Source organism: Acanthochromis polyacanthus, chromosome 13, assembly GCF_021347895.1.
Source record: "Acanthochromis polyacanthus isolate Apoly-LR-REF ecotype Palm Island chromosome 13, KAUST_Apoly_ChrSc, whole genome shotgun sequence".
Lineage (NCBI taxonomy): Eukaryota > Metazoa > Chordata > Actinopteri > Pomacentridae > Acanthochromis > Acanthochromis polyacanthus.
In genome coordinates this window covers 37,542,839-37,558,234 of record NC_067125.1, presented here as the reverse complement: position 1 = coordinate 37,558,234, position 15,396 = coordinate 37,542,839, and the positions used below count along the sequence as shown (strand labels likewise).

General features: G+C 40.5%; 2 protein-coding genes across 2 annotated transcripts in view; one reads left to right on the top strand and one right to left on the bottom strand.

The window, feature by feature from the left end:
* Positions 1 to 15,396, top strand: part of si:ch211-286b4.4 (zonadhesin) — a 52,661-nt gene that overhangs the window by 450 nt on the left and 36,815 nt on the right. Inside the window, exons 2-29 of the mRNA XM_051958121.1 lie at positions 4,893 to 4,937; positions 5,075 to 5,189; positions 5,379 to 5,466; positions 5,759 to 5,947; positions 6,119 to 6,224; positions 6,356 to 6,589; positions 6,672 to 6,773; positions 6,976 to 7,167; positions 7,341 to 7,451; positions 7,955 to 8,147; positions 8,259 to 8,395; positions 8,749 to 8,973; positions 9,342 to 9,483; positions 9,629 to 9,752; positions 10,147 to 10,338; positions 10,438 to 10,575; positions 10,769 to 10,951; positions 11,084 to 11,278; positions 11,625 to 11,773; positions 11,900 to 12,068; positions 12,162 to 12,296; positions 12,506 to 12,658; positions 13,699 to 13,900; positions 14,081 to 14,221; positions 14,330 to 14,515; positions 14,799 to 14,870; positions 15,011 to 15,137; positions 15,224 to 15,357. Coding sequence (XP_051814081.1) covers positions 6,379 to 6,589; positions 6,672 to 6,773; positions 6,976 to 7,167; positions 7,341 to 7,451; positions 7,955 to 8,147; positions 8,259 to 8,395; positions 8,749 to 8,973; positions 9,342 to 9,483; positions 9,629 to 9,752; positions 10,147 to 10,338; positions 10,438 to 10,575; positions 10,769 to 10,951; positions 11,084 to 11,278; positions 11,625 to 11,773; positions 11,900 to 12,068; positions 12,162 to 12,296; positions 12,506 to 12,658; positions 13,699 to 13,900; positions 14,081 to 14,221; positions 14,330 to 14,515; positions 14,799 to 14,870; positions 15,011 to 15,137; positions 15,224 to 15,357 — 3,613 coding nt within the window. The 5' untranslated portion in view covers positions 4,893 to 4,937; positions 5,075 to 5,189; positions 5,379 to 5,466; ... (1 more) ...; positions 6,119 to 6,224; positions 6,356 to 6,378. The remainder of the gene's footprint in view (positions 1 to 4,892; positions 4,938 to 5,074; positions 5,190 to 5,378; positions 5,467 to 5,758; positions 5,948 to 6,118; positions 6,225 to 6,355; positions 6,590 to 6,671; positions 6,774 to 6,975; positions 7,168 to 7,340; positions 7,452 to 7,954; positions 8,148 to 8,258; positions 8,396 to 8,748; positions 8,974 to 9,341; positions 9,484 to 9,628; positions 9,753 to 10,146; positions 10,339 to 10,437; positions 10,576 to 10,768; positions 10,952 to 11,083; positions 11,279 to 11,624; positions 11,774 to 11,899; positions 12,069 to 12,161; positions 12,297 to 12,505; positions 12,659 to 13,698; positions 13,901 to 14,080; positions 14,222 to 14,329; positions 14,516 to 14,798; positions 14,871 to 15,010; positions 15,138 to 15,223; positions 15,358 to 15,396) is intronic.
* LOC127536815 (uncharacterized) lies at positions 42 to 3,955 on the bottom strand. The gene is made up of 10 exons (XM_051958126.1): positions 3,777 to 3,955; positions 3,307 to 3,618; positions 3,144 to 3,197; positions 3,023 to 3,058; positions 2,791 to 2,907; positions 2,665 to 2,689; positions 2,511 to 2,551; positions 2,374 to 2,424; positions 2,157 to 2,269; positions 42 to 1,159 (listed from the first exon to the last, which is right to left on the bottom strand). The coding sequence occupies exons 1-10, from the start codon at positions 3,826 to 3,828 to the stop codon at positions 1,028 to 1,030; spliced, it is 933 nt and encodes a 310-aa protein (XP_051814086.1). The 5' UTR covers positions 3,829 to 3,955; the 3' UTR covers positions 42 to 1,027.

Genomic DNA, 15,396 nt, shown 5'->3' with positions numbered 1-15,396 from the left:
ATTGAATGTAAATAGTAATTATACAAACGTCACACGCTAAATATACGTAAACAAACTGATATAAGAAGTATATATGAAAAAATATATTTTAATAAAAGGCAATGTGTAAAGCAGAGAAAATCCTGGGACTGGAAGCTGAGCACCATTTTCAAGATATTTCACAGTAAAATTAATATAAAACGTGACACACTGTGCTCCAGACAAAGTCCCACTTTCTCTCTATGCTCATCCCACGTTCAAATTTAATATCACAGAGAGCGCAGGATTGCTAGACAAGTGGTTCAAACTGTTTGTTTTGACATTAGTATTATTTATTATGATTCCATGGTTATAATAATATATAATGTTTATTCGTGGAACAATTTCTTTTCAAAAAAAATATGTGATAGTAATTAGGGTGACTGGTGCTTTAAGTATTCTAGGAGAAGAGATGCAGGTGCTGGTGAGATGGTTCACCTGTAAAGTCCCAATACCCCAAACAAATAACTAACAATAATCAGAGTAGCTTACAGCAAAACAATAAAATGTGTCTCCATTGCTACTTGGCTGCTTGTTGCCAAATTTTGTTGCTTTAATAATTAAATGTAATTTTGAGAAACATCCATTCTCGCAATAATGTAAATATCCTGTGATGAGACTGTAAAATTTAGAAATGTCCTCATTTATACGTTGATGTGATAGAAAAATATTTTGACTTCACTTAACAGATCAGATTTTCTATACAGAATATCTCAGTATTTTTGATCAACTGTGTCATAATATTTTTGAAGGCTTTCAAATCATAATTGATTGTTTGAGCATGATAAAATGATATGAATAGCACCACAACTATTTCTGTTATCAGTTATTCGTCCTTTTAAAAAAGAAACCAATGAACAAAGAAGCAAGCAAACAAAAATACTTGTCGGCCAAATCATAAAACATTTGGGAATAAAGCCTCAGACACTCAGGCCTAATGACCCCTCTGGTGTAAATGCATATCTGAAGAAATCAGAGTTGTTTTTCTCCTCCTTCTCCTCCTACTCAGTCAGGCATATGTGATGACTGCATACTCAGAGTTGGTGCTCATCTTGCGGCTGACCTCTCTGGGCTGAGGTACATGCAGTCTGTCGGCTGAGCGTGAGGCCTGCAGGTGGCACCTCGATTCATCTCCCCACCACTGGAAGCAGAGAGAAATAAAAAGCAGAGAAAAACTCATGTAGCATGTTGAGAATAGCAAGACTAGCTCAAAACATGTGACCAGTCTTCCCCTCATGCTCTGACATAATATTATCAGCGTTACTAACATACTGGTTGTTTTATGTATTTAAAAGTAGCAGCAGCATATTAATGATAAGCATCCACTTATTTTCCTCAAACACAACTTATTGGGTTTGCATGTACACCTTTACAGTCTGAAAATGTGCAGACAACATTAAAATCAAATTTAAAAAATTACGTGGCTCTAGCTAACCAAACTCATTCACTCTATCACTTCTGCAGTAAATTCTGCATTCATCAATAGTGGTGTCTACCATAAATACAAGGAAATAAGTTGATAGGCAACTTAACCTGGTGATGCATGAGTTTACTGATAACACATTTGGATTCGGATATAATAGATTCTCCATAAATAATTAAAACAAGCTTAAATTCTAATGAATCATATTCTCTGGAATACAAACAGCATAAGAAAAGATAATAAATAAAGGGCATCTTCATACCCCAAGCATTAAAAGCAAACACTAATAGTGCTGTAATTTATATTAATGCAGTTTACATTTCATTGTCAGTTGATGTTATGACGGAAAACGTAAAATTTTGCTAAACTGATAATCCAAACCTGACTTCGTCATGCTATGGTGATATTGGAAGTCAGTTAATTTATTCAGTCCCACCCCTTTGTAATATAATGTGCAAACTGTTTTGACAAGTAATGTAAAAATTAATAAGTTTTATGATACATTCAACATATCGTTGTCCCCCCTCATGCAGCACCAACAGCTATAACCTATTAGCCGTCACAATAACAGTTGTAGGCATTTTCTGTACCAGTGTTCGAATCATATGCAGGTATATGGTCTATGGTGTTAGAACTGCTCATAAAAAAGAAGAAGTTGCCCTTTCAATTTGGACTTCAGTCAGATAAAAGTGGACTTTGAAGTCTCCTGTCTCACCTCTTTCTGATCTCCAGCAGTCAAATATCCAACCTGAGTGAGCTCCGGTGTGCTGACACCGCGGACAGTGATCATTATGTCAGCATATGGAACTTCAGTATCACTGTCATTATCTGAGTCGAGGAAAGGATTCCATTTATCAGTAATTGTCAGTTTTCATGCTGTAGAAAGTCACTTAGAAAAGAAATGTGGTGATACTGTTGAGAGATCATTTTACCTGCTTGAGGAATCCTCAGAGTCACTCTTTCATTTTGTGTCGACTGTGTCCCTGGAAATATGACAGATATAAATGCCAGGAATTCATTTGGAAGCAGACAATCTTGCCTTTTACTTCTGATATTTTGGACTGCTTACCCTTCATTGGTAAGAGAACAGCATGTGGAGGTTGTGGTGAGCTGCAACGGCAATGGATAAAGAAATTAATGGATAATTTTTTTTAAACAAAACATAGTTTTAAAGGTAATTCATCAAGGATTTAACAAAAGAATGTTTCTTTAGTTGCGCTCACCTTGACCTCGACACAATAGGCTCCCCTGGAATATGTGACATTGTCAATACAATGTTGACAAGATATAGTTGTGTACACTGCTTTTTACAGCAAATATGTGTTCAAGGTGTAATATTTTGTAATCACCTTTACCATTCCAGTTCTGTTTGCTCCGATGCAAACACAGATAAACAGCCAGTGCTGCAAGAACTGTGGCCACTAAAACTGTAACTGTTGCAAGAACCTTAATTCCTGTAAATTCTCCTGTTAACATGGAAACAACAGTATTAACCTGGATTGCACTGGATAGACATGCAAATTCCACATACAGATGTAAATAATAGTAAGCGAAGCATTCTGTTTCAAAGAGCCATCTTACCTCCACTTGAATTGTTCGTCTGAGCAGGAAGGGAGGCTGAGAAATGTAGATCACACTGTATTAAATAAAGTAATGTACAAATATAAAGTTTGTGGAACATTTTATACATAACATCTTTTACCATTTTTTGTTTCACTCTTAGGGGTGACTGTCCACTGTTGGTCATTTCCTTGAGCTAAAAAAACAAAGAAAAAACACAGAGAAATTATATTTGTGTAATTCTGTACTTTAAAGATCTACTAGATATATCTTAGATTGATTTACATATAACTATGTTCATCTACCTTGAAGTTGAAGTACAACGATACGCTCTGTTTTTTGCGGAAGTCGAGGGTCTTCTGTATCTACTGTGTAGCACGTGTAGTTCTTCTTGAGATCTTCAGTGGACACATTAAACAGATAAAGAGACTTTGTGCAAAAGTTGGTTTTGCTAAATGGTGCTTCGACATGCTGCCGACAGTCAGAGATATCTTTACTCCAGCATCCACGAACGAATCCATTGGAGCAATTGTAGGTACAGTTTAATGTAAGATGGTCTCCCAATTCTACAGTCACGAAATCAACAGAGGTCTTCATGTTGTCACAGCTCACAAAATCTGCAAAGAGGAAACATCTTAACTACTTTACAGAAAGTAAACATTATGTTGCCTGAAATGCAGAACACATTTTTTGTAAATGAATGGATTCTTAGATATGTGAACACACATTAAACAATTTAAACTGCTACAATCCAGAGCAATGACAAACAACTTACCTTGTACAAGCCAAAAAACGATGTGAAAGGTGAAGTGGACTGAGATCGACATTGTTGCTTTCTGTTTTTCTAATTTCTTCTTTCCTCAAAACACGCAATAGAATATATCTAGTGGTATTTACAGAATTTCTCTCTGGGGATTAATAAAGTCTGTCTAAGTCGAAGCTGAAGTATGGGAACACTTGCACCTGCACAAACACACTGAAGTTCACACTTATATGTTCCAACTCTTGGCTTTTACAGGAAGTGGTTAGTGCAAGGATCCAGAGTTGAGTAAAAATAATTCATAATTTTCCATTTATTGCACCTGACTTCCTGCAAAATACATTTCAGTTGCAAAAGTAAAGGAAAAATGCATATTGGAATGATATTCATGCAAGCATATATGAATAAAGATATGTTTTTACTTATACATTGTGATGCATGCACTTGGCACCTGGTGTTAAAAAAGGCTGCAACACATGCTAATGTGGTCTGCACATATGTCTGCAGATTCACCACTGCAGCTCAGTCAGTGCTCCTGCAGAGGAAGTGTTTGACATTCATTTTACACTGTAATTTAATAATTTATTATGAAATCCTCACCCTTAAAAAATGAAATGGGTCGTTTGTGATGAAGCATTTAACGTTAGTCTTTTGTGATGAAGCATATAATGCTAGCATTCAATGGAAGCATTTCAGTTTAGTTCAATTAGTCTACTCCAGATATCCAATTTTTATTTTCCAAATATGTTTCCACATAATAACCTCTTCATGACTTACATGAGTAACGTAAATAATTAAAGTGATCCACTAATGGAGACATTATCTAGGTTAGCTTTGGCGCTCATGTATTATGAAAGTAGAAGATAATGTTACAGAACATCATTGCACACCACTGTCAGCCAGAGCAACCACCTGGGAATCACATTTCAGGTTCGCTTCACTTTCAGTGACTGAGGGCCTCTCACTTTCATGCCTCTTAACAATCATTCATGTGGGCTCAGACCAAACAGTCTTCAATGCAAACATGCACAATAATCTGAAACATCCTTGTTTCTTACCTACTTGTGCACTTCACTAGAGATTCAGTGATAATAAGCTCATGGAAAATGATGCATCTGTTCTGCTTTTCAGCGTCATGGATTTTTCTGCTGCTGACACAATGTGGGCTGGCTTCAGGTAAGAAAATTGACCAAGGTTTAAAATTGTGTTTTTAAAGTCTATTAAGTTAAATTTAAGAAGAATCAAGACCACACTGAGACTGCTAATGACAGACATCTACATTTTTCCTGACATTAATTTATATATTATGTAAGAATCATCTGAAGGGAGTGCAGACCTCCCCCACAGTGAAGAGGCAGACCTTGATCAGTGTCCAGAAGGAAAATACTTCTTCCGCCAGCTTTGTTTAGAGTGTCCCTCTGGTCATTTGTAAGTCATCTTTAAATCCTTAGATCTTTATTTGTTTACTATGTACACTAAGGAAAATGCATAGATGAGATGTTAACACAGAAAGAGACATTGTTCTGCTCCTTTGAAGAATTGCATGTAAGAATTTGAAATGACACACTCATTTTAGCTGTATTATAGATAATAAATTAAAATATTTCTATGATGTAGTTGCCCTGGAAATGTATCTGCACCTCATAGATGTCCAGCAGGAACATTCAACCTCTATGCAGGAAAAAGCAGCATCAGTGACTGCAAGGTAAAAGACATTTGTGGATAAGAAAAAAACAACAACAAAAAACCCACATAGTTTTTGTGTCACGTCCTCCTTTGAAAGTCAAAGAAATTGCATGTCTCACTCTGCAGTCTTTCTTAGCACCAATTCAGACACATATGCCCTTTTCACACTTTTCAGGTTGTCATAAGAAAAGCCTGTGTGAATACAACATCAATGAGGAGTCTTTGCCAGAAGTTATTAGTGTGCAATGCAACTATTGTTTAATCACATAGTGATTATGCATAATCCAGTTATTCATTCCTTTATGTTGCAGCCTTGCTTTCCAGGTCTCATCAGTTCAGAGGACAGAGTGGACTGTAGGCTGTGTCCTGCAGGCTTCTTGTGTGATCCAGCCAATGGGACATTGTCTTTATGCCCCCCGGGACAACATTCACCTGAAGGGGTTCTGCAGTGTCTGACCTGCCCTGTAGATTCTGTCTGCACCTCTGGCTTCCCTTATAAGGTCATGATATAATGATAGCAGACAATTTCATTTCCTCTAAAAAAAAACCCAAAATGTGTTGCATTTGAGAGAAAAAAACTTCTACTGTGTCATCAGAAATGGTTGAATTAAAATTAGCTATGTGCTTTTTTTCTCTTCCTTCTTTCTCTATGTCTTATTTATGCCTTATAGTGTGCGCCTGGCCAGGAGCCCAATGTTGATCACACTCTTTGTAATGACTGTCCACCAGGCTTCTATTCCACTGTGTGCACTATTCAGTGTCTGCAGTGTCCAGCAGGTAGTGTGAGACCATGAAGATGCCTTTTCTGCACCAATACCATACTGGATATATGAGTAGATCTGAAATAAATGTGTTGACTTGTGACTAAAACCTACAAAGATTAAAGCTGTATCCTCTGTCTGCTATAGGAAGCTACTGTCCAGATAGTGGGATGTCGCAGCCGCTCACCTGTCCTCCCGGTTGGTCTTCTACAGCTGGACAGACTTACTGTCGTAGCTGTAATGATACGACGTTTCTCTGTGGGGCAGTTGTGGTCCCCCGCTGGAGCCCGTCAGTGCACAGATCTAGTCAATTACTCACCTGTCGACCAGGAATGTACAAAGACGTTAAAGAAGATTCAGCTTGTGTGGTCTGTCCGATAGGTCAGTCATTATTACTGCATATTGCCACAGTTTCCTTTCCAGGAAGGAACCTAATATGTAGTTATACATATCTTCACTGCAGGTCATTACTGTGTGGGAGGTGTGGCTTTACCTTGTCCTGCTGGGACTTATGGCCCTAAAGAAGGTTTGCAGAGACTGAGAGACTGCACCATTTGTCCTGCAGGTAGAGTGTTTCTATATCAGTAAATGATTTCATGTCCAAATACATTAACATGTACAGAAAATCATGTCACCATACTAATGAACTTTCCTTCTAAGTTTCAGTTTCTCCAGCCCAATGAACCAATTGTACTTATTTTGCATGTCTTTACCATATATGACACCCCATGACAATGTTCCTGTTTTCTATAAATACTTTCCTCCAGGGTTTTACTGTCTGGAAGGTAGCTCACAGAGACCCACCTCCCCGTTCCTGTGCCCACAGGGCTATTACTGTGAAGAGGGCACCGCCACCCCTCATGGGTCACCTTGCCCTGCTGGTACAGCGGGGGAACAACTGGGTCAGACAAGTAGGGCAGCCTGTAAGAGATGTAGAGAAGGACGCTTCTGTCCTGCAGGTAAGTCTTATCACTAATACACTGACTTCACTGGAGCCACAAATACTGAAATACAAAAAAATGTGTCCTGGAAAGTCCATACTTGAAAAGAAGTAGTGAAAGTTTCATTGCAAAATGAATTGTGCTCAGTGTTTCTTTTCATTAAAGTATGTTTCTGTGTGTGTCTGTGACAGGCTCATCAGGACCTGGCTTGCCCTGTGCTCGGGGTAGATATTGCCCTGCTGGTACCTTGGAAGAAGTCATATGTCCTCCAGGCACCTTCACACCTCATCAAGGGGCAATAAGTGAGTTTATATTGTAATATTATTTCATACTATCCATTCATCAGGTAATATTTCATATTTACACTCACTGATGTACTTGCGTTAAACATGAAGTCCCGTTTGCCATTAATTTGCAACAACTCTAAACTCCCTCAAAAGCCCACCATGACTAATGTGATGCTTTATCAATTTATTATAGCAAAAATCACTGATTATATAAAAATGTAAGTGTTAGTTCCCACGATGAACTGGAATATAGGGATGAGAAATTGCAACAGATTGATGCTGAGAGGTCAAAGAGAGAGCATCTAATTTAGCAACAAACAACAACAACAGTTGATGGCAAGCTGGAGCAGTGAGTTCCCTACTGAAAAAATGACAGATGACTGTCACAGCTACTTGAGCAGTGAGTATAGAAAAGGGGAAGTTGGTAAAAAATCTCAGAGTCATACCTTTAAATGACAGACATCCTGGAGTAGATAAAAGTCGAGCTCTAACTTTGGCATGACAACTTCTCCCTCCAGGTGTAAAGGATTGTCTCAAATGCCCTGCTGGTTTCTACTGTCCAGAGAGGACAAGTGACCCTAAGCCCTGTCCGCCAGGCTCCTTTAACCCCCTAGAGGGTCAGGATGAACTGGCTGACTGCAGAGAGTGTTACGCAGGAAAGGCCTGCACACAGGTAGCCCTGAGAGCGCCCGATGTGGACTGCATGCAGGGGTAAGTAACCTCTTCAGAGTCAAGAAAAGCTCATCTGTCAAGGGATATTTGTTACGTCTAAACCTGTCTGTGCATTGTTTCTTCATGATTAATTTGTCTGAATCTTGACAGGTTTGTGTGTCCTCCTGGTTCCTCCAAACCCAATGCGCCAACCAATGCATGTCCACCGGGAACACTGAGCAATCGCACTGACCTCACCGACCGCTCACAATGTCAGCAGTGTCCAGCACGATATGCCTGTCTTCGAGGTAGCATTTCACATACATGTTCAGTTGGCCTTAAAAAGTGATGTTAGTATCGGAAGAAATGAGCTGGGTGGATTTTTTGTATTTAACAGCTCTATTGAAATGAAATTAACAACCAATTCCTATACTAAACTAAGCACTATTTCCACATCGATCAGCATTTTTTTTTATCACAAAAGTCTATTGTGTACAAATATGTTCTAAAAGTTATTACAGCAGTTTAATCACGACGTAAATATTTTCTTAAGTATGCAGTAATTATATTAGTATCAACTTGACCTACTTTCTGTCAATACATCTGTACTTTTTTTTTACATTTCTCCACCTTGATTCATGTATTGTTTATGCTCTATCAGGAACTGGTGGTATCCAGAGACCACCACTCTCCTGCTTTGCCGGACATTATTGTCCACCTGGAACTATGTTTCCAACCCAGTACAAGTGTCCTGTGGGGACATGGAGCAGTCACAGTGGATTGAAGACTGAAAGCGAGTGCCTGCCATGCCCACAGGGTTGGTACTGTTTGGCTGGTTCAGGAGCTCCATCAGGTCGGTGCAGCTCTGGACACTACTGTCCTGAAGGTAACGTGGCAATATTGGTAGCATTTCAATTAACTGACTACATTTTTTGACTGCTGTCGGTCAGAAAATCATACAGACAAGATTATTTTTAAATACAATTTTTTGCTTTGCAAAACCATTAAAGATTAAATGCACTACTGTCTGTGTAGATTCTCAACCATTAAGGTCACGGCAATCATAGCAGCTTCAGTAGAAATCAGCTGGACTTCTCTTGTAAATTAAGTCCAGCTGATTTCTACTGAAGCTGCTATCATTAAATACACTATATCATGTGAAATTACTATAATAAATAAGATTCATTTTCTCATACAAAGCTGTAATCATGAGTCACTCATGTGGATGTAACTATGTCGATGTTGCATCACCAGGGACTGCATATGGCACCCAGTTTCCTTGCCCGGCAGGCACCTACAGTATCCAAATGGGGAACAGACACAGAGAGAATTGCTTGATTTGTCCGGAAGGCTCATTCTGCCAGCAGGGCACCTCCAAACCTTCACCTTGCCCACCGTAAGGAGTAATTACATACTGAAAATCAGAAGGAAGATGTGAGAATGATAATGAAGGGAATGATGAAATGGAAAGAATTTGCTATGTGGGGTAAATCAAACTGGTGCAATAAGTGTGATTAAGTCCCCCCTCTGTCTTTCTCCAGCTCCACATTTCGCCGTCTGAAAGGAGGTCGGAGGCTGGAGGACTGCTCTCCTTGCCCTGCTGGCTATTTTTGTCCCCACTCAGCCAGTGTCAACCCCAGAGTGTGTGGAGCTGGCAGCTTCAGTGTAAGGCCCCATCTAGAACACAGTTCAATGTGACTGGACAGCTTAGAGAACCAGTGGAAACCAAAACTAGTGTATTCTCATCCTTCCATAAGCCATTTTGATTGTGCTATTTTTAGATAAGCATTTTCCACCCACGATGTCGTCTTACATCACTCACCTAGTATGTATATCTGTAAATGTCAGCGAGAGGAGTAGTTAGTCAGTTTTTTTGTTACAGCTCATCTTCTGCTCTCAGTATTGAAGCAGTGTCAGTGTTTTTCCAGCATCTTCCAAGTTCGATCCTGTACTCCTTTTCAGGTTCTTTTCAGTCTCTATCTTGCTGTGTCCCTCCCCCATACCAGTTGATATCTTTAACTTCAACTCTGAATCTTTCTTCACATTCTCTTGTGTGTAGGACGAAGGCTCTGTGGAGTGTTCTCCATGCCTGCAGGGCCACTACTGCAGCAATGAGACCACTAGTGAGGAAGCCATGCTAAGCGTCATGGTGTGTCCGCCAGGTTTTCTCTGCTCTCAGGGTTTGGCTAGAGACCCCCAGCGCTCAGCCACCCTCTGTCCTCGAGGTTTTTATTGCCCTGGAGGAGGCATTGTGAGTAAAGAAGGGAAAGATACAGCAAAAGAGGATTAAAAAAAAACATTCTGGTTTGAACTGCTTTTAAGCTACCTGCAAATGTGATTGCACTCATAGGATCCCAACCCAGTTCCTTGCCCTAATGGCACCTACAGTGAATTTCCTGGTCTGCGTGATGTCAGTGAATGTGTCCAGTGTCCTGAGGGGAAGTATTGTTACTCCCAGCATCCTCAGGAGCAACCTATTACCAGGCCTGTAAGTTCCCTAATTAAATCAGAACAAGAAGAATAAACATATTTATTTAAGTGATTTACAAAATTTCGACCTTTGACCATCAAAATCTTATGTTATTGTTGTCAAACACACAAAAAATTGTCATTTTTGATAGTAGGTGATGATTGAACTGGCAAAATAAATGACAATCATTTTATCTGTTGATATACTTAAGACAGGATTGTGTCCTGATGGGCACTATTGCCCCCGAGGGACTGGCTACCCCTACACATACCCCTGTCAGGCTGGTAGATACAGGAACAACACACTCGGTCACAGCGGAGAGGCGTGTATTTCATGTCCGTCCAGGCATTACTGCAACAGGCCGGGAACTCACATGCCCCTAGTCTGTCCTCAGGTATGAAAATTTTGAGAAACTGTCACGCTGCACGGATGGGAATGTGCAACTTGTAAGTGTGAATGTCTGTTTGTATGTGAAGTCTCAGAAAAAGTATTTTCTCTCTGTCTCTGTCTCTGTCACCTTTTTCAGGGATTTTACTGTCCAGACGGCACTTCTTCACCCGAGCCTTGTCCTGAGGGAACCTACAGCTCACGCTCTGCTCTCAGAGTTGGGTCTGAGTGCACCTCTTGTGGTGGAGGACAGTATTGCAGCGGTGTGGGTCTTACAGAGCCCTCTGGAAGCTGCAAAGAGCGTTTCTATTGCAGGGAGGGAGCCAAGTCTGCAGTATGAAAATACTATTTCTACTATTTAATACTATTTCACTCCAAATGGAGGGGTGCAACAGTCAAGAATTGTTCGCCTTTGTTACAATTTCAGTTATTTACTAATTGAGGTTGTCTGCCTTTATTTTTCCCTTTCTTTGGTTTTGTTGATCCTCATTGGCTTACATAAAGCTACTGAGGTCAACAGCGACATGTGAAAAATAATAAAACAGTAGCTTTCCACATTATTTACTCATCTCACGTGTACCCTTGATTTTCAGTCATATTATAAATCATTACATTGCAGGAATTAGGCTTGCTACAGTACACTTTAACTTCTCTTTCTTTCTTGCTGTTATTCTGTCCAGACACCAGCTGATGGACCGACTGGAGGTGTGTGTCCAGCAGGAAGCTACTGTCCTCCAGCTTCGTCCTCTCCCCTCCCTTGTTCCTCTGGCACCTTCAGCAACAGCACCGGCCTCAGCAGACCTGAGGAGTGTGTAAGCTGTCCACCAGGGTAATCCCACTCGTATTCATGCACTATTCTTCCTGGCAATGTGATACTTCAGATATTAGCTAGTTTATATAAGACGACTTCGTGAAGCCTCTATTCCATGAGCCAATTTCTTGCTCTCCCTATCAGTTTTTATTGTTTAGGTTCCAACAACACCTCACCCTCCGGTCCTTGTTTTTCTGGTTTCTACTGTACCGGCGGCTCAGCTTCACCTGTTCAGAATGAAGCAGAGGAGGGTTATTTCACCTTGGAAGGTGCAGCCAGGGCAGAACCATGTCCTCTTGGCTCATTTCAGTTGGTAGGAAATATTACATCCTGAATACCAAGTGATGCTGCTCTGAAACTGTATTGTTAAAATGAGGTTATTCCCTTGACCATGAATGCTCCATAGCGTCGAGGGGCAAAGTCATGTGTGGAGTGTCAAGGAGGCCGGTTGTGTAACCAGACAGGCTTGTCTCAGCCTCCACTGTGCCCCACAGGACACTACTGTCCTCCGGGGTCCTCTGCTGCTCACCCCTGTCCTCCGGTCAGTATCATTATGTTAGTATATGTGTGCAAAAATGTAGGTGTGTCTATTCAGTTGATTATCGTTGCTCTTCTTATACCTCATATGTGTGCCTTAATGTGTTATATACAACAAATATGCCATTTTTCTGCAGTCCAGCTTTATGAATTTCACTTAATGTTCATCAAGCTCATATAATTGATGAAAAATGCTACTATCTGATTATTCAGGGCTCTTACTCTGACCAGCCTGGTGGTAAAGCTGTGCATCACTGTCGGCCATGTGAGGCAAGCTTCTTCTGTGGTAGAGCTGGTCTCTCTGAACCTCAGGGTCTCTGTGACCCGGGACATTACTGCACCTCGGGAGCCTCCACTGCCTCTCCAGTAAGACAAGGCCAGCAGCTCATTCAAAACAGACTGATCTTTTTATAAAAATGAAATTGCATGAAAATAAAAGATAAATGCAATCACGTAATAGTACTTTGAGAAATAGGCCTTTAAACGATTAGCTATTGGGACAGAATAACCAAAGGTGGTAGCAGGTGTGTGCGGTCGTGCGCAGAGAAAGAGAGATTTAATGCAATCTCTTCATTTTATAGCTACTGACAGGAATTTCAGAAGCTATTAGCTATACATTTTTTTTTGTCATGTCACCTATTTTATTTTTTCATCACTCCATAAATATGTCTCAAATGGTCTGATGTAACAAGAAGCCACACCATGATGGCTTTCACATTTGCCATGCTGATTTCTGAATGAAATACAATGAGGGTGAAATGTTTGACATGTTGTCTATTACATGCTTGTTGCTGATTTATGCTTATAATCTGGCTTTGTTCAAGTGAGGCAATTTGTCAGCATGGTGCAGTATATGAGCGGGGGAAGGTGCACAGACAAGGAAAAACACAGGGCAATTAAGGAGGTAGAAATATCCTAGTCTCTGAGTTGAATCTGTCTGTTTTAAAGTCATGTAGTTGATTTGATGGCAGCTATTCATTTTCCACACGCTTTGACTGCTAAAGTATTTTCATTTTTGATGTGAATGTGAATTTAAAGGCATGTTTAGTTCAAGTTTGCATTAGTTAAATAAATAACTGAAGTGCTTTTTGGATAAGCTGCTGTTAGTGCGTAGGAAATGAATGGCAGCTACCAACTCAAGCTGCCCACAGCTTTAACTTTTAAACTTCTAGCTCAAACAGCCAAAATAAAGCCAGAAATGATGAAACTTCGTCGCATACTGAAGCCCAAGATGATTTGTTTAATTTGCATGTTTAGTCCAACAGCTCATAGATACTGAGTTCACCATTGCAAAAGACAGAATTTTTTTGGCATCTTTGCCTGATATATAATAATTATGTAATTATCCAAGTTGTGATTGGAAAATTGTCAGTAAAATTCTGATGATTGCTCTAACATTCCCACAGGTGGCTGTGGCTTCTGGTGGTGTGTGTCCTGCTGGTTATGTCTGTCCAAAGGGGACTAAATACCCCCAACAGCACCCCTGTCCTGTAGGAACCTGGAGCAACACTGTGGGAGCCCAAAACCTGTCCTCCTGCTGGCCCTGCCCTCCAGGACTCTACTGTAACCGCACTGGACTCAGCCAGCCATCAGGAATCTGTGACATAGGTGGTAGAATTTCAGGGATTTTATGCTTGTCCACGCCTCTTTTAAATGTATTGTATAGGGTGGTGAAGATGTTTTACGTACTGTAGATCTGGAAATACTATCTGATTTCCAACTTAATTTTTCTTTAACTGAAAAAGTAAATAAAAAAGGCACAATCAAAGTGTATTTTGCATTTTGTAGGATACTACTGTTCAGGAGGAGCGGCGTCTTCAATGCCTTCCGATGGTGTGACAGGGGACATTTGTCCAATTGGACACTTTTGTCCCATTGGCTCAGCTTCACCTCTACTGTGCCCCGATGGGACACACTCAAACACTACAGGTATGTAAAACTGGCTTAATGGAATCATATAACATGCAAAGCATCACAATTTAAAACACAAAATGCAAGCATTACCTCATCATTTCATTCTTATTGTTTTGGATAAAGGTGCAGAGGCATGTGATGACTGCCCCTCTGGAACATACTGTCTGTCAGGAGAAGGTGTCCAGTCCTGTCCAGCAGGACACTACTGTCTTGGTGGTGGAGTAGAGGGCATCTTACCCTGCCCTCCTGGCACATACAGCCCTCAGTTTGGCCTCAGTCAAGTGGAGCAGTGCCTCATTTGTCCAGCAGGTGAGAGTATTGTCACATGGTTTTCAGTGCCTGGTTTGAAGTACATGGAAACCATACCTAAGATGTTGAGCTAAATTGGATTTTAAAGCATCACGTTGTCATTTAGTCATTGGATGTGCCTGAAACTAACTGATTCAACTAAAAGGCAATAATAGAATGTTTTCTCACATTTAATTGACTAAGTGTGCGACTGTTTCATAATGTTATTGGATTTCTAATAAACACTTCCCACACTTTATTGCTGCTGCAGTGATCTTTTGTGTTTTTCATGCTTCAATAACAGGATTCTTCTGTGAGGACTGGGGTCTGTTTGAACCCACTGGGCCCTGTCAGGCTGGTTATTACTGCATAGCAGGTACGCTGCATGTACACCAGCACAGTTTGTACCACGTGTTCTGTATTACCTGTGAAATAACCTACAAACCTACTACTGGAAAAAAAAAATTAAAGAAAAATAACTTTTATTGCCCTAAGTAAAATACACAACTTCTTCAGGTGTAAACTTTCAGAACCCCGATGGCAACTTCAGCACAGGGGTAGGAGGAGCATGTCCAAAGGGAAGCTTCTGTCCTGAGGGCACCAGCCTTCCTTTGCCCTGTCCACCAGGAACCTACTCCAACAGGTTGGTTGGCTTAAAATGTTTCACGCATTGTTTAACCGTGTAAAATGTAAATGCATGTGCATGTGTTTGCATTTGTATGCTTGCAGCCTTCATCTGACAGACCTGTCTGGCTGCAGTTCATGTCCAGCCGGCCGCTTTTGTGCCACTGCAGGTCTTACTCGTCCATCTGGACTGTGTCAGGCTGGGTTTTACTGCCCAGGGGGAGACACAACAAGCACAGGTAGAAGTGCAAAATATTGACTTTTATTTTTTTTCATTG

Excerpts from the sequence above, each read along its gene's own strand:
- LOC127536815 (XM_051958126.1), bottom strand. The coding sequence starts at position 3,828 with ATGTCGATCTCAGTCCACTTCACCTTTCACATCGTTTTTTGGCTTGTA. Across the intron at positions 3,059-3,143 it reads TAAGAGTGAAACAAAAAATG|CCTCCCTTCCTGCTCAGACG; the intron begins GTAAAAGATGTT and ends TACATTTCTCAG. Across the intron at positions 1,160-2,156 it reads CTGCTGGAGATCAGAAAGAG|TGGTGGGGAGATGAATCGAG; the intron begins GTGAGACAGGAG and ends CTCTGCTTCCAG.